The following is an 18,331-nucleotide window of genomic DNA, read 5'->3' as shown; positions in this document are numbered from 1 at the left end:
AACAGGAGGAGAGCTTCCCCCAGCTGGCTGGGCCACGTCCACCACCTCAGCACTCTAAGGGGAATGTCAGGGTGGAGGGGCTGGCAGGGGAACCTCGTTCAGAAAAGGAAGCCCGAAAGAGTATGTCGTGAAGGAAGGGGAAAGGAAGGCAGTCACACTCACTAAGAAGGTGGGGTGAGAGTCCCTGGGTGCTTCATTCCACATGTTTTACTTGCGTGCATGTAAAACACGTTTCTCTGTAGGTCTCTGACACAGAGTGGATTCTCATGTCTCTGGAATAATTGAGGACACATTGAAAGGCTGAAGACTGAATCACATAATTTCTTGTACTTTTTTTTTTTTTGGCCGTGCCACACATCCTAAAATGTCACATGGTATTTTAATGCCCTGACCAGGGATTGAACCCATGCCCCTAGCATTGGAAACATGGAGCGCTAACCGCTGGACCACCAGGGAAGGCCTCAAGTACATGAAGGGATGTATCCTTCAAGGACATACCAACCAAAGTAAACATCAATTGTCATATATTACACGAACTTAACGAACTTCTAAAATAACAACAGCAAAGAATTATTTGTATCTTAACCTTTAAGCCTATTTGTAAAAACACAAGAAACCTAACTCTGCCTGTCCTACTAATTTATACATTCATACATTCTTTCAACAAGATTTGCTTAACACTTCCAATATGCACAGCAATGCAGTAGGAGCTGTGAAGACATAAAATTTAAAAGATGAAGCCAAGGTACAGGAGAAAAATACAGAAAAAACTAGAGGCAAAAGGACAAGAATTATTCATTGTTCACAGTATAAAAGACTGTTCAGAGGATGAAAGAGCAATAGACTTCATCAATGAAGACACCCTAAACGGAGTGAACCTAAATGGAGTCTGACGTCTGTGATGCTCACAAATTGGCCAAGAGAAGGAAAGAGTAGGTGTTTCCATATCAGGGACCAGGAATCAGTGAGGGAAGGGAACTGGGGATCTCTACAGAAGAGATAAGGGAATTCCCTGACAGTCAAGAGGCTGGGGGGCTTCCCTGGTGGCTCAGTTGATAAAGAACCCACCTGCCAGTGCAGGAGACCCAGGTTCGATCCCTGGGTCAGGAAGACCCCCTGGAGAAGGAAATGACAACCCGCTCCAGTATTCTTGCCTGGGAAATCCCATGGACAGAGGAGCCTGGAGGGCTACAGTCCACGGGGTCACAAAAGAGGCATACATGGCTTAGTGACTGAACAACAAACAGTAAGTGGTTAGGACGTCTGAGCTTCCACTGCAGGGGGCAATGGTTTAATTCCTGGTTGGGGAACTAAGATCCAGCATGCTGCACAGTGTGGCGAAAGGTTTTAATTTTTTTTTTTTTTTTTAAATAAAGAAGGATCAGTCCAACAACGGTGGAGGCTCCATGATACAGAACAAGGTCAAGCCCAGTGGACAACGGCCTCAGACACCCTGATGGTGATGATCTGACACAAAGTCGCACGTCGCAAGTGGCCCCAGGGAGGGACCCCGGGACACACAGGGGTGTGTCCTTACCTTTGCCGTAGAAGAACTTGCGGTAGTAGTAGGCCCCCAGGTCGATGTGCTCAATGACATAGCGCTTCACCTTCTCCCTGTGGATGGGCTGGTTCTCCCTGGGCACCTCCAGGACTGAGACGCCTGCGTTGGTACAGTGAGAGCTGAGCGAAGACTCGAAGGAGCAGCTCTCCCCAGAACTGAAGGACGACGAGTTGGCCCTGGACAGGGCGATTCTCCGGTCGCCTTCCCCGCCTGTCTCATTCCGGAAGTAAGGGCAGCTGAGGACCAGGTCGTTGCTCTTCCCGTCACCCTCATCGGCATCGAGGTTCTCTTTGGAGTTGAGGTCCTCCTTGCTCCCCAGCGGAGAGTCGCAGCTGCCCGGCGGGCCGGCTGGCATCTGAGTTTGGGATGCCGCCGAGGCCCCGGTGGTGATGTTTTTCCTCTTGCCCACGTTTGCCCTCGTGGCCATGGCCTCGTTGATATTGAACAAGATGCTCTGGACATCATAGTGTGCAAAACAGCGCTGGCAGTTCCAAGGGCGGACCCCCCTCTCAAGACGCCCATCTTCCAGCTCGCAGGTGAACTTGAACGCCTCATGTTCGCTTTTCACGGCCCGCAGCCTGCGGAAGAGGGACGTTTCCACCGACTCTGACTTCAACCTCCGTTTGAAAGGCTTGTCCCTGTCTCTCCCCAGGAGGAGGGCGCTGTCCATATAGTCTAATCCTGAGATGCGTACGAACTCGCCTCTAGAAATCTGTGCTGCGGCATGAAGGCTGGGGGAGATCGCTGGGTCGCAGGGGAAGAACTCGGGGAACCCGAAAGGGGCCATGGCCTTGTGGTCATAGTTCTCCAGCCGATACCCTCGAAGCATAGCAAAGAAGTTCTCCCCCGACAAGCCCTGCCGGTCGATGGACGATGTGCTTCCGTACTCCCTGTGCAGGGCAGCCCCCGTATTGGGGTTCACTGCATTTTGGTCTAAGACGTCTTCTGCGTCGATGTCGCTGATGGTAACATCACTATTGCTTCTCTGTCTTATGGGGTGCAGTCCTCTTTGCGGGGAGTGCACAAAGATGTCCCCAAGGGGATACTTTGCCTCCACGAAGTCCAGATCGAGCGGCTCCTCCTGCTGGCCATCGCTCCCATCATTTTGCCCATTGTGTATAATGGATGTGACACTTTCATAGCTGGTCTGGGACCGGCTTTCCCACAAGGTCTTGCAGGTCAGCTCCTTGGAGCAGTCCTTTTTAGGAGGCCACTCAGACACCCTTGCTCTCACACCCATCTTGGGCACGGCCGGGGTACCATTAGCTGGACCACCACTCTCATTGGAACTGGAGGCAGTTAAAGAAGTGGGGGGTCCCATGTTGCCATTGATGGCTTTAAATTTTCGAGCAAAATAATCATCTGACTGCATGATTCTGGGAGGATCCTTGAACTTCGAAGAGGCTCTGCCGAGCTTGTGCTTTTCTTCTTGTGACTGCCTGGGGTCACTCATGTCTGCCGAGGCAAGGAGCTCCAAGTCTCACCAGAAAGACTGCTGTAAATCTGATTACATTGTTATTTACAAAGGCTTCTTCTAGAGTTGTATTTCGTCTTGTTAACCAAAAGCAAACAACATCCTCAGAGTATGGTTCCCCCAAAACCAACTTGCTTCTCAGTCTGTAATAATTTCGTACACCTCCGTCCTTTCCAACAGCATCCCTTAAGACAACCGGCCAGGAGTGTTTCCTTCACCTGAATTAAAAAACAGAAAATAGCCATTAACAATCACTGCAGCTCAAGTTCAACACATTCCCCATACAGCTTCTTATCTGCCCGTCTCTCTAGTTCCCCCCAAACTGTCAGAAGTTTCATGGTTCCACATCATGCCCCTCTTTTCTCCAAACACTCTGCCCTCTCACTCTACTTGGCAGCCTAGAATTTACATCACACAGTCAAGCAGCACCCTCCCACCATGGGCCCACATCTGAGCAAAGAGTGCTTCCTCTGTGTTTCCATAACGCCCGCATCCACACTACCACAGCAGTTCCTCTCATACTCTTCTGGTTTACCGATCAGTCTCCTCCACTAGTGAACTGGAAGCTCCCCTAAGCCAGGAGCTATGCCCTTCATCTCCATATCAACATTATCTAATGATGTAGCTGGGCTTAACTCAGTTAACCTAGCAACATTTCAATTAGTTACAAGAGTAACACAATGGTAATGCAATTGTTTGAGTATTCTTAAACTGAAACAGGTAAACTCAAAATGTCCAACAGCAAAAAGGTCAGTATCAGGCATTAACAATGAGTTTTCAGAATGTTTTCTTGCAAACAGATAGGAACTCACAGAGACTCTCCTGACAGTGAGAAGGGGTTTCTAAGAATCTGGTGTCAGATTCTTAATCTACTGTATAGCACAGAGAACTCTGCTCAATGTCACGTTACAGCATGGATGGGCGGGGAGTTTAGGGGAGAATGGATACACGTATATATACAGCATGTACGTAATATATGTAATGTAATACATGTATTAATTTCTCTATAATTTAGATTATCATCAAATCTGTTCCTAGAAACAGAAAAAATGACAACTGAGAAATGAAAGAAAACAACTTCTGGCCTGATAGATCTCTGCTAAAATGATATTTGCTGCCCATCTGAAACTATCACAACGTTGTTAATCGACTATACTGCAATATAAAATAAAATGTTAAGGAAAAAAAAGAATCTGGTGCCTAAACAAGTACGATTTTCTAGTTCATTATGCCAATAGCAACTTGACAAATGTGTGGGGGAAAATAGAAGCTTAGAGATTTAAAACATGATTCGCCTTTGTGGCCGGTAGAAAACTTGACCTCATTGACCCTCCTCTTTAATTATAAATAATTTTTCAATTTATTCTGTTTTTAATTAAACAAAAATATTTTCCAGGTATTACATATTTCCTGAACTCATGGCTGTCAAGGTATCTTGCTGCTGGATAAGGAATGAAAAAAAAGAATGATTTTACTTCTGAAAACAATGATGAGAACAAAGGCATAATGTAGCTAGCTGCTTTCCCTCAGCCTTCACCAAAGCATAAAAAACAACTGCAGTTCAGTCAGGAGTAATGTTAAAATTCCGAATAGCTAAACAGTGTAAGGACTCATTCCAATGGGTTCTTAATGACTTTCTGATGACCATGTGGTGATCTCCCGAAACAGCAGATATTATGATGGCAGCTTGCTTTCTTCTCCATTGGAGAAAAATAATCATAAGTTAGAGTGGGCATGACAACACGCTGTCTGCACCCAGGGCAGCTTCATAACTGAGGGAATAATGACATTCTAGAATGAGGAAACCCAGGGGGAGTGAGCAGACAGATGCTTCCATGGACTCAACGGACCAGGATCTGCCCAGGGTGCTCAGAGAGGGACCAGAGCTGAAAGCGTCTTATCTATTTCACTTACAAGTATTAAACTTCAAAGAACCACAGATGATTCTAAATTATAGTTATGCCCTCTATAATTTAGATTATCACCAAATCCTTTCCTGGAAACGGAAAAAATGACAACTGAGAAATGAAACAAAACAACTGGCCTGTGAGCTCTCTGCTGAAATGGTATTTGACTCACTGCAGCAGGCATCTACGTGATGTATACACTCTATTGATAGGTCCACGGCTTACTGAACACTCAACACAATCTGAAAGGGTAAGAATGACGTCTAATGGTTGGCCCAGAGCTATGTGAATTCTAGAGGCGTTAATGTGGCACTCCTTCTCATTATCTGCTACTAATCTGTATCCCTGCTACCGAAGAAAGAACCATGCTCTACTAAGGATCCAGTTCCAAGCACCGAACTGTGACGTTTCTAGAAATACAATCAGGAACTCGGTGCTCATCACCTCAACAATAACAAAATGCACCAAAAGAAACCAGGAGAGAAGCAATGAGAAAAGATAAAAGTTGAAATTAATGGAATGGGGATAGAAAAAACAGACACATCCCAAAGGGGTTTATATTTCTTTTTAATCTTTCTTTTTAATTTTAATTTTTTTGACACCAAAAACATTTTGTATTGGGGTCCAGCCAATTAATAATTTTGTGGTACTTTCAGGTGAACATCAAAGGGACTCAGCCATACATATACCTGTATCCATTCTCCCCCAAGCTTTATTTGAAGAGTAAGAAAATGGATACACTCCTTCCCAAATCTGAAATAAGGGAAAGAAAGAATAATCTTACACAAGTTTGGAAATGAGAGAGGGGACATGACCACACACATATGTCTAAGTGAAATAAAACTAAATGAAAAAGAATTATACCACAAACAGCTCTACAGTAACAAATTTAGAAACAGAGAAGAAACTAAGATTTCCTGGCAAAATACAAACTCCTTAAACTGGTCCAAGAATGGAAAATTTAAACAACGTGCTTACCACTGAAGAAGACAGAAATATAACCACCCCTTTATTCTCCCATTTGGGCTTCCCTAGTGGCTCAGGGGTAAAGAACCCGCCTGTAATGCAGGAAACATAGGTTCAATCCCTCACTTGGGAAGATCCCCTGGAGCAGGAAATGGCAACCCACTCCAGTATTCTTGGCTGGAGAATTCCATGGTCAGAGGAGCCAGCGGGTTACAGTCCATGGCGCGGCAAACAGTTGGACACAACTGAGCGACACACACAGTACGCACAACACGCTTTCTGTGTGCCACTAACAACTCAAAGTGCTCAAACAGTTCTTGACAGTCACTGAGTAACACACTTAATGTAAAGCTGCAGCAGAACGCCTGCAAGTCCCTTCCTGCCAGCTCGCAGTCCTGGCCACATTTTCCAGCTTGCCGTAGCTCCCCAAATGAATCTCTAATGACAGAATTATAGAGGGCACCTTTCTTTTAAAAGTATTACTAAAGTACTCATATTGTTTAACAATGTGATAAAAATAAAACACCTCAAAACAATGACAGCATTTGTTTCTCAGTAAGGTAAGTTACAAATAGTTATATCACATAATTTAAAAAAGTACTGTGGTTCATGGGGAAGAATTGAAACCAGTATCTTTGAAAAGCAGTTGTCAAGACAGACGGAAGGGCAAAGGCACTGAAGGGGGCGAAGAGCAGAGAGAAAACAATGGAGAGAATGAAAAGTCAAAGCATGAGCTGCAGTGACCTCTGGAACAATCCAGAATCTGGATTTCAGACTCTGGGTGAGAGGGAGGCAGAGCCGGGCACAAGTGTGTGCACAGGCACAGGACGCCCTATCCCAGCGGGCCAGCCCTGCGAGGCCTGCACCCCACAGACGCGCAAGTAAGGGCCCCGGACCAAGCTGCCCGGTTTACAGGAACCTGAAACATAAGACCTCTCTGTTTCTCATTATTTTTAGCTTTTTCCCTAGTTCTAACCTTCTCCCTGTTTTCACGCAGCATGCGGTTGAGACGTTTCTAAAAGACAGGGATTCACACTCTTAGTAGCAAGTACCTGAAAGCAATGAAGTGTAATCCAGGAAGCATCCTGCAAACACCTGTACGCAACTCTGTCCTTTGTACTGAGCAGATATTTATAACCCTCTGTGCTCAGATCTACAATGGATGTCAAGAGTAGGGCAGCGTGCCATGCAGCTGGCTGCTCATGATTCCCAAAATGATGGAAGGGATAGGAGAAGGATGACATTTCAGAGAAGAGTCTTGAAACAGTAGCCTGCAGAAATGAAGAAGGCTCTGACCGGCCTCCAGACAAAGCAGAGAGCACACAGTTACAGGCCGGCACCACTTCAGAACTGGGAAAATGCAACCCCCAAAGCACAGAACTCTCTTCACCCAAAGTCGTGCAGGGGGGTGTTGAGCCTGTGACACTAGTGTGAAATACTAGCCAATTATCAAGGTCGGTCCTGTCCCTGTCATCCTCTGTCCCATTTCCCGTAGCAGCTGCTCAAAGACCTTCTTACCCCAGCATCTCAGCAGACACTGCAGCTTCTTACTTCTCAGATAACAAAGAAGCCAACCCATTTCTTCCGACTTCTGTCATCACTTAATGAACTTACCCTCTCCTGACCCTGTTTCTCCAGACAGTGCTCTCCCTTTCCTTGAGTGCGTTTTTAATGTCAAGGACATCCTCCCCTAATAGTTTCCAATTATTCTTACACTACATTAAGTTCTATGGATTTTGCTCTTGATGGGGGGAAAAAAAATCAGAAGGTGTAACCAGTACTCTGTGAGCATTTTAAAATCTACATGCGAAGCTGTCTGACTTCACAGGTGGTGGGGCAGCCTTGAGAGGAAGTGCTGAAGACCCAGCAAAAGGCCGCTCAGAGAAACCAAAGAATTTCAGAGCCAGAAGGACCAAGGTGTTCTCATTCTAATGGTCTTGGTAATAATTCTTCAAGGACAGAAATGGAGAAAATGTGATATTTAAGCATAGCTGTGTTTAAACAGAATGTTTTTCTAAGTTTTCCATGAGACATCAGTGAGTCTTCAAGAGCAATATTATAGTTAGCAATTGAGCCACTTACCAGGACTGCAGCTGTAGCAAATGGATTGAAAACCACAAAATACACAAATGACGAGCCTCATTCAAGGGGAAAAAATGGTTAAAATTATATAACAGATTTATAATAAAATATAACTACCATAAAAACATGCATCTTTCATACTCATATTCTACCGATTTTAATACTAACATGTACATCTGAGTAGGGAATACAAACAGGAACAAACACTCCCTAGGTTCATCCTCTCTGTGGCCAGGAAGACGATAGAGCTGAGGTGAGTTCATGCGCAAGGTCTAAGCACCTGAAGCACACGTCTCATGCTCTCATTATGTTTAAGCACATTCAGCCTGGTATCAATGAAGTGATAACTAAGGAGCTATAAAACAATCCACTAACCTGAATCTTTATCATAGTAGACCACGGACATCAAGGATATGAAAAAATTTGACAAACGGGCTACTATCCCATAATGATGATCATAAATGGATATAGACAGTTCATAATAAGCATATTTTGGTAGACCTGGAGAAGGGCATGGCAGCCCATTCCAATATTCTTGCCTGGAGAATTCTATGGACAGAGGAGCCTGGCAGGCTGCAGTCCATGGGGTCACAAAGAGTCGGACACAACTGAGTAACTTAGCAACCACAGCACGCATGGACATGAAAATTCATTCTTAGCCATTTGTCTTGAATTAAACATTCAGTTCAGTTCAGTCACTCAGTTGCGTCCGACTCTTTGCGACCCCACGGACTGCAGCATGCCAGGCTTCCCTGTCCATCACCAACTCCCCGAGCTTGCTCAAATTCATGTCCATTGAGTCAGCGATGCCATCCAGCCATCTCATCCTCTGTCGACCCCTTCTCCTCCCGGCTTCAAACTTTCCCAGCATCAGGGTCTTTTCAAATGAGTCAGCTCTTCCCATCAGGTGGCCAAAGTATTGGAGTTTCAGCTTCAACATCAGTCCTTCAAATGAATATTCAGGACTGATTTCCTTTAGGATGGACTGGTTGGATCTCCTTAAAGTCCAAGGAACTCTCTAGAGTCTTCTCAAACACCACAGTTAAAAGCATCAATCCTCCTGCACTCAGCTTTCTTTATAGTCCAAGTCTCACATCCATAAATGACTACTGGAAAAACCATGGCCTTGACTAGATGGACCTTTATTGGCAAAGTAATGTCTCTGCTTTTTAATATGCTGTCTAGGTTGGTCATAACTTTTCTTCCAAGGAGTAAGTGTCTTTTAATTTTATGGCTGCAGTCACCATTTGCAGTGATTTGGGAGCCCCCCAAAATAAAGTCTGCCACTGCTTCCACTGTTTTCCACTGAATTAAACATTGGGATGGTACAAAAGATAAATATTTGGGGAAATGAGAATATTAAAAAAGAGAAAAATTCATCTCCTGAGGCTTCGTAACATTTGTGGAGAGTAATTCTTTTGGAGGGGGTACTTTTCACACTGGTGTTAAACGGCTTTTCAAAGCACTCCATGTTGCTATTTGGAAGAATTTCTCAAGTGATGGCCCTAGAAAAGCAATGCCCTTGGTGTAGTTAAGGACTTCTTCATCAAAGTAAAGTAAAAAAGTGTCTGAAGGGTTCAGTCTCCTCTGGATCCCTGTATTGTGACTACCTGATGCTGAATCAGAATCCATGTTCCACATATAAAATGGAATAAAAAGTAATGCAAATGAATGTACGTATCAAGACAGAAGCAGACTCACAGACACAGAAAACAAACTAGCGGTTACCAATGGAGAAGAGGGGCACATCAGGGGTATGAGATACCAGCTACTATGTACTAGTTAACAAACAAGGCTATCGAGGGAATTACAGCCATTATTTTATAATAAGTTTAATAGATTATAATCTGTAAAAACACTCAATCTCTATGCAATATACCTGAAACTAACATAATTTTGTAAATATACTATGCGTCAATAAGATTATATCAATTGTAATTATTCTAATTCCTCAAATTCTTTAATGAATAAAAATGACTTTTAATGATTAAAAAAAGATAATCTGTGCTCCATAAAAGGGTCAAACAAAAGGTTTCTTAGGTGGAGCTCTTATGTGACTTTCTAAGTGAAGTTGTCACACGCTCCACCAGAGTAGGGTTCTGGCCCACCCTGTCCACCGCTGACCAGGGCCTGGCACTTAGCTGGCACTCATGATTAGCTTCATCCATCCATCTAAACTGCAATGGCTGCAAATCAAACCACCCCAAAGCACTGACTCAACATACTATCATGACACATCTATCAGGGCACAATGATTCTAGATTCTTCTCTTTTTTTGGCTTCTTGGCTGGCCCCTCCTCTGATTTTCTTCAAGAGTTGATGCTCCTCAGGGATTATTCGAAGCTGCCTTCTCTTTTAATTCTGTCCATTTTCTTGTGCAACTCTAGCAGCTTCATGAGAATTTGCACGCTGAGGACTCTAAAATCTATGCACAGCCTGAAGATGTCTCCATGACCACAGGGCCACGCTGAGCTGTGACAGCTCACACCCTCCAGCACAGCCCCTAAGCATCTACTCCCCGCCGCTCCATGCCCAGCTCAGGAATTGCCCGCCAGCCCCCAGTGCCCATGCCAAGCAGCCAGGACTCACCCTGCCCTCCGCTCACAGTCCGTGTGTAAACTGCGACCTGTAGCTTGACCTTCTGACTGTTCTCAAATCCACGCAGACAGAGCCATCTCAACTGCCACCACCGCTCTCATTTTTCCTAGATTATCCTAAAACGCTTCAGTAATTCCCCAACACAGGTCATGCAGGGTCTGGCCCATGAGTAGCTATCCAGCCCCTTGCCTGCTGCTCGAACCCCACCCCAGGCCCACACATGCTGCCCTTTGTTTGACTTTGCTCAGAGGGATTTGCACAGGGTGGCCCCTGCCCAAACGCTCTGCAAGGCTTCTTCCCTCCACTCTACCAACAGGTGTCAGAAGTGAGAGCTCAGTTCATAGATGAGTTCTCTGGAAACCTTCTCAAATTTTACCGCTGGTTCTAAAGTTATCTCAATGCAGGCTCCCCTAGCAGCCTGCCTCCTTTCTCACCCTACATTAACACCACACACACTATTTTATACCAGCCTGCTCACATGTCACGAACCCCCTCTAGACTCTCAGTTCTGGGCAGGCAGAGAGACTGCTTTGCACGTGATGCTCAGCAAGCAGCCAGGCTCTACCACAGGCTAGCTGAGACCACAGCAAAATGACTTATCCTTTCTGACCTTCAGTTTCCTATCTGTATAATGGGAATAATCCTTTGATATCAAAGTATCAGCCTAAAGATTTAATAAGATCCAAATGCCAAGTGCTTGTCTCTATGTTTCCTAAATTCAAAGTTTGAAAGAATATTAGTTGGAAGAATTGACCTATGTATGAATGAATATTTATTGATAAACTAACTGACTGCAAATCAAGCAGCTAAAATGAGTTCAACACATCACTGTCCCCAAAGAGTACAGTCATGTTTATAAACCCAACACAGCTACTGTTAACAAATTTACATGCAAAGACTAACATAACACAAAGCAGAAACTGAACTGCAATAGCTAAGCTGATTCTCCAAGAGGCAAACAGAAGCTTCCAGAAGATGATCTCAATCTTCAGTCATGTGCCAATTGCTTCCCAACTACAACTTCTAATTAAAACAATTTTAGGGGGACTTCCCTGGTGGTCCAGTAGCTAAGACTCCATGTTCCCTGTGTAGGGTGCCTGGGTTGGATCCCTGGTCAGGGAACTAGATTCCACATGCCAGAACTAAGGGTTCACATGCCACAATGAAAGATTTCGCACGCCACAGTAAAGATCAAAGGTTCTGGGGTGACTCAACTGAGACCTGGACCAGCCAAATAAATAATAAATAAATATTTTAAAAATTATTTTAGGGACCACAACTGAAGCCCACCAGGCTCCTCTGTCCATGGAACTCTCCAGGCAAGAGCACTGGAGTGGGTTGCCATTCCCTTCTCCAGGGGATCTTTCTGACCCAGGGACGGAACACAGGTCTCCTGGATTGCAGGCAGACTCGTTACCATCTGGGAAGATTCACAACTATATTACAACAAGATTATTCTGGAGTTGGAAACTTCTAGTGTGTCAATAAAAAAATAGTAACTCACTCCTGGTAGAGTAAGCTACTTTCAGCCATCCCTCCATCCATGTATGTGTATGTCAAGAGAGAATAAACAAAGGACCATTTTCTGAAATGGAATATTTTGATCATGGAACTTTTCCGGAGACAGATGAACAGCTGTGGGTATTGACTATTTCCCATTAAATCTTTTAAATCAGAAAGAGATAAAAAGAGATGGCTCTGCACCTCTTTCCCTCAGGAGGTTATTAGTTATGGCATTTTTTCAGTCATGTGGCCCCCGATTTACAGATGACACAGTAGGAAATCAGACATTCCAATTAATAATTTAAGCTGAGGCATTTGTGTCTTAGGGAAACATAGGAAAAGAAGAAAAGAATTCCTACTTGGTGCCAAGTGATTTAGACTGTACCTCTGTTATCTGCATTTAAATATCATAGAAAATAATCTGTTCTATTCTTTAAATGAAGGTTTAATGACACTAGGTGACCAAGACAGGGACCTGAGCATTTTATAATAAAAATCTGGGAGGCTGGAGCCTTAAAAACCGCATTTAGGGATCTTTCCCACTGTTTACACGAAAGAGAAGCAGTCCTCTCACTTTCTTCTCACTCCTGGTATGTTCTAATGAATCCACAGTGAAAACTCTTGTAGAGCAAAGGATCTGTCTCACCTCACTCAACAAAACTAAAATCAATCAATACTATTGAAAACTGAACTAAACGTACAAAGCAGCTACCTTCAATGCGTTCTTTGTTAAAACCCAACAAGTAGACCAGAAAACCATTCAATCTGAGGATGCTTCCTTTCAACTGAACATAAAGGGCATGAAAAGAAAACCGCACCAACCTAGACAATAGTCTAGTATTTGATTTTTCAGAAATAGTAATTTTAGCAGCAAATACACAACAAACCCCATTCACTAATCACACACTCTCCAAGCTATCTTCTCATTGTGCTCGTTTATCTGAATTACAGGATACTGAGTTTTGCTGAGCAGCTTTATGACGTTTATTGTGTGATACAAAAACCCTTTTGTTACTCCAGTAAATAAATGTATTCAGTTTTATTAGGGCCTGGACTGGATGCTGGGGGGCCTGGAGGAGCATTAAACTTGAATGACAGAGCTTCTTAATCCTCAAGAAGCTTCTCAGCTGGGTGAGAAACGCACATGCAATAGGCGAAAAGCAGCTAAAAAGACAGGACCCCACTTCTGACACTATTTGCAGAAGGCACCCTCTCTGAACACCAGTAAAGACAACGGTACAAGACATTCGACTCATACTCATCAACCTGAAAAACCTACCTAAGAAGTAAGAGATGTGGGAGAAAACTTGCACAGAAAGATATTCACTCCAGAACTTTAAGACCAAAAATGATGATACAAGTTTACCAGCCAGTGTGTGCGTGCACACTCAATCACTAAGTTTTGTCCCACTCTTTGTGACCCTATGGACCGTGGCCCTCCAGGCTTCTCTGTTCATGGAATTTGCCAGGCAAGAATATTGGAGTTAGTTGCCGTTTCCTTCTCCATGTGATCTTCCCGACCCAGGGACTGAACCCACATCTTCTGTGTCTCCTGCACGGGCAGGTGGAGTCTTTATCACTGAGCCACCTGGGAAGCCTAACAGTCAGTGAAAAGTGAAAGAAAGTGAAGTCGCTCAGTCGGGTCCGACTCTTTGTGGCCCCATGGACTGCAGCCTACCAGGCTCCTCTGTCCATGGGATTTTCCAGGCAATAGCACTGGAGTGGATTGCCATTTCCTTCTCCAGGGGATCTTCCCGACACAGGGATCGGACCCAGGTCTCCTGCACTGTAGACAGACACTTTACCGTCTGAGCCACCAGGGAAGTTTCAGGGGTAAATACAGTTAATATGGTACAACGAAATATTACACAACCCCCAAACTTCTGAAAAACAAGGATGGCTTTGGGGATTTACAATATCATAATATATGAAAGGGGTCAAATACAAAACTTTGTGTTAAAAACCTACAGACATAGAAATCCTGCAAAGAAACACCCCCATATTATAATGAAATTCTGTTGTTTAGTTGCTAAGTCATGTCCAGCTCTTTTGTGAGCCCATGGACTATAGCCCGCCAGGCTCCTCTGTCCATGGGATTTCCCAGGCAAGAATACTGGAGTGGGTCAGCCGTTCTCTTCTCCAGGGGATCTTCCCGACCCAGGCCTTGAACCCGCATCTCCTGCATCGCAGGCAGATTCTTTGCCACTGAGCCACCAGTGCATGCTAAGCTGCTTCAGTCATGTCCGACCCTTCGAGACCATGTGGCCTGCAGCCCACCAGGCTCCTCTGCCCGTGTAATTTTCCAAGCAAGAATACTGGAGTGGGTTGCCATTTCCTACTCCAGGGGATCTTCCCAAACCAGGGATCAAAACTGCATCTATCTCCTGCATTAGCAGGCAGGTTCTTTACCTCTAGGGCCACCAGAGAAGTCCCCATATTATAGTGAAGTCCCCATATTATTAGAGAAGTCCCCATATTATTATATTATCTATTATAGGTAGGCTAATAGCTGGGTTTTGCTTTCTTCTTTGCATGTTTTCCTAAAGTTCCAAACTTCATAACTATACATAAATATGTAAATCCAAGTGTATATAATTTAAGCTCTATAAATCATCACCGTGTGCTCGGTCATGTCTCTTTGTGACCCTGTGGACGGTACCCCGCCAGGATCCTCTGTCCATGGAATTCTTCCAGGCAGGAATATTGGAGTGTGTTTCCATTTCCTACTCCAGAGGATCTTCCCAACCCAGGGATCAAACCCATGTCTCTTGGGTCTCCTGCACTGGCAGGAGGATTCTTTACCACTAGCACCATCTGGGAAGCCCTAAACTCCATAAATAGAATATTTTAAAAACAATCGCCCATAATATCAATGCATGTTTAAGTTACAGAGAACATATTACTCTATCACATAAGCAGAGGTGACCGTCAACTTCCTTTCCTTCAAGACTCACAGTAAGATATTTAAACATGGAAGCAGATACTAATGTTAGATGAGTAATGCCTACTGTTTAACTTAAAGAGCATATGGTTTTTTTATAGCAAATATTCACAAAGATGGTGCCTTCCATTCTCACACACTGGGAATTACTCTGCTTAGAAAAATAATGGCTTACATTTGCATCTATTTTCATATCCCTACAACCTCCTGTGACCCTGGGTACACTGCAAGACAGTATAAAGGGCTCGGGATTAAAAGAGCGGTGTCCACTTCTGAGGACAGGCTCTACTGTGGGCCTTTCAATCATCCAGGCATCCACTGAGACTTAACACCCTGCGTGTGACGGGGGTCCAGTCTGCCCTGCACACCTCAGACAGGCCCTGGGAGGCCAAGTGAGAGCTTCCAGAAGACACTGAACCACACAAAGGCACGACGTGAGTACTACTGCCACGCCGTGCGGGACGGAAGCGGGAGGAAAAGCCCATGCTGCTTGTTTGATTCTCCTGCAGGGCGGCGGGCTCTGGGGCTGGAGGATTAGGATGAGGGATGAAGCCAGCCTACTGGGGGAGGGGGAGACTGTCCCCAACAGAAAACAGCTCGGCTTCCAAAAGCCTGGGCCGTGATAAACCCAGGACCTAGCGGGTCAGGAAAAATACCGCTAATACCAGTGTCCAGCGCGAATTCTCCATCTCTATGTCTCAATAAACTTATCCTAAGAGAAAACGGGACCCTGCAGCACAGACGCTGGGGTCAGCGAAACAGAGAAGGGGAGGGCCGCAGGGGAGGCTTCCTTCACGCCCCCTCCCTGTCTGATTTTACCCCGAAGTGTCCTCATGTCATTGGCGCGAAGTCAGGAAGTGCACTCAAAACTCTAGAGTTTCCCTGGGGGCTCAGTGGTGAAGAATCCTCCTGCCAATGCAGGACACACGGGTTCGATCCCCGATCCGGGAAGATCACGGAGCAACTAAGTCCATGCACCGCAACTACTGAGCCTGTGCAGTGGAGCCCAGGGGCCGCAACCAGTGAGCCCACCGGCCGCAGCCACTGAAGCCTGCACGCCCTAGAGCCTGTGTTTCAAAACCAGGGAGGCGGCCACAATAAGAAGCCTGCACACTACAGCTGGAGAGTAGCCCCGGCTCTCCACAACTCGAGAAACAGCCCACGGGCTACAGAGGCCCAGCAGAGCCAGAAACAAAGAGAGCGTGAAGAAAAGCACGCTAGAAAACGAGGAGTCCTGCAAACTCAAAGCCAGGGGTGCAGCTACAATGACTCCTACAGGAAGTCGTTCCCCATCACATACTTCTTTAATAAGGCATTTGCTTCCAGGGTGACACATTTTCATTTCACTAGTCACAGAGAATGGATTCCAGTGCACTGAAGAGGAAACATTCCCTCAACACACTTCATTTGGAAGTTTAAAAGTATGAAGTGAATGCCAAGTCTATAAACCACTTTCAATTATAGATGTATAATAATTAACTTGGGCTGATTATTTATTTAATAAAGTACCTAAGAGCCAAGATCTTTACCTGAAGAAAAAGGTAAAACAATGACCACCTAACATACACACACTACTATATATAAAATAGATAAATAATAAGGATTTGGTCAACAAAGGTCTGTATAGTTAAAGCTATGGTTTTTGCAGTAGTCATATATGGATGTGAGTTGGACCATAAAGAAAGCTGAGTGCCGAAGAATTGATGCTTTCAAACTGTGGTGCTGGAGAAGACTCTTGAGAGTTCCTTGGACTGCAAGGAGATAAAATCAGTCAATCCTAAAGGAAATCAACCTTGAATATTTATTGGAAGGGCTGATGCTAAAGCTAAAGCTCCAGTACTCTGGCCACCTGATGTGAAGAGCCGACTCACTACCAAAGACCCTGATGCTGGGAAAGACTGAAGGCAGGAGGAGAAGGGGGCAGTGGGGATGAGATGGTTAGATAGCATCACTGATTCAACAGACACAAATCTGAGCAAACTCCGGGAGATAGTGAAGGACACGGAAGCCTGGCGTGCCTGCTGCAGTCCATGGTTTCCAAAGAGTTGAACCGGACTGAGCGGCTGAACAGCAACAACAAACAATGAATAAGTCCCTTCTGTACAGCAGGGAACTCTACTTAATATGCTATAATGACCCGTATGGGAAAATAATCTAAAAAAGAAGGAATATAAGTATAGGCGTAACAGGTTCAGTTCACTGTACAGCAGAAACTAACACAGCATGGTAAAGCAACTATACGCTATTAAAAATTAATTTAAAATTAGTAAATACAGCATCTTTTTTTAAAAAGAACGACCACCTATTACAATATATAACAGTTTATTAAAATAACAGAAAGAATACTAGGAACCCTATTTCCTTACAAAAATGATGGTCACAGAAATCATTACTTTCTTTGAATCTCTAGGTTAACAAGTAAGAGAGAGATGAAGACAGGCAAACCTGATGACTACCTGTTCTGAGACCTATACAGAACGACAGCCATGGAAACCTGACCTCACGTCGCCGGCAAGGCAATCGTCTGGATCACCAGAGGCTCCCTAAAAATCCTGGGTGGGCCCAGAGAACTTGCTTGACTAACCAATATCCTTATCATAAAATGTCAATATGAATGCGTTACATTTATTTAAGGATTTACCATTTCCCAAATCCTTTTCTGTTCATTTGATCCCAGGAAGACCTGTGAAAAGACAAAAGAGAGACTTCCCTCCCATTTCACAGATAAGGAAATCTTAGGCCAGCTAATTCAGTATAATCAAAAGACTGTCAGGGAGATCAGAATGAGAACCCAGGTGGCTTCATTCTTTCCACCATTGCTGGTAGCGTCTCAAAGTTACATATGGTCTTAATAAAAAGCAATAAAAAAATTATTGGCTTTATACAAAGGAAGTCAACCTAAGGCAAATTTGCTAACTTCAAGCAGAGTAAAAGGACCTGTCTTCCCTGCTCTGCGGCCTACGGGAAGGTATGGCTGAGGGGGAGGGGGTGCGGGCGACGGGCCTTGAGGAAGGTGGCAGTGCCCAGCCCAGCTGTACTAGGCACACCTGTGCATGGGCCCAGCTCGTAAGCTAGTGGTCCTAGTCGGTTCCTTTGCTGTTCAGCCTCTCAGTCGTGCCGACTCTTTGCAACTCCATGGACGGCAGCACACCAGGCCTCCCTGTCCCTCACTATCCCCTGGAGTCTGCTCAAACTCATGTCCATTGAGTTGATGATCCATCCAACCATCTCATCCTGCCCGTTACTCAATATCCCGAGGGAATCTCCAGTGTTTCTTAGGGCGGAGTCCACATAATCTA

At 44.8% G+C, this 18,331-nt stretch overlaps 1 protein-coding gene across 5 annotated transcripts in view; it reads right to left on the bottom strand.

Annotated features, from left to right (window-relative positions):
* SIPA1L2 (signal induced proliferation associated 1 like 2) overlaps positions 1–18,331 on the bottom strand; it is a 246,651-nt gene that overhangs the window by 115,629 nt on the left and 112,691 nt on the right. For all 5 annotated transcript variants that reach the window (XM_040242739.1, XM_040242738.1, XM_040242742.1 and 2 more), the window contains exon 3: positions 1,538–3,253. In XM_040242739.1, the coding sequence (XP_040098673.1) occupies positions 1,538–3,014 (1,477 nt within the window). In that variant the 5' untranslated portion in view covers positions 3,015–3,253. The remainder of the gene's footprint in view (positions 1–1,537; positions 3,254–18,331) is intronic.

The sequence above is a fragment of the Oryx dammah genome, unplaced genomic scaffold (assembly GCF_014754425.2).
Source record: "Oryx dammah isolate SB20612 unplaced genomic scaffold, SCBI_Odam_1.1 HiC_scaffold_6, whole genome shotgun sequence".
NCBI classification, from domain to species: Eukaryota; Metazoa; Chordata; class Mammalia; order Artiodactyla; family Bovidae; genus Oryx; species Oryx dammah.
Note: the sequence above shows the minus strand (reverse complement) of the source record. Positions and strands in the feature narration are given on the sequence as shown.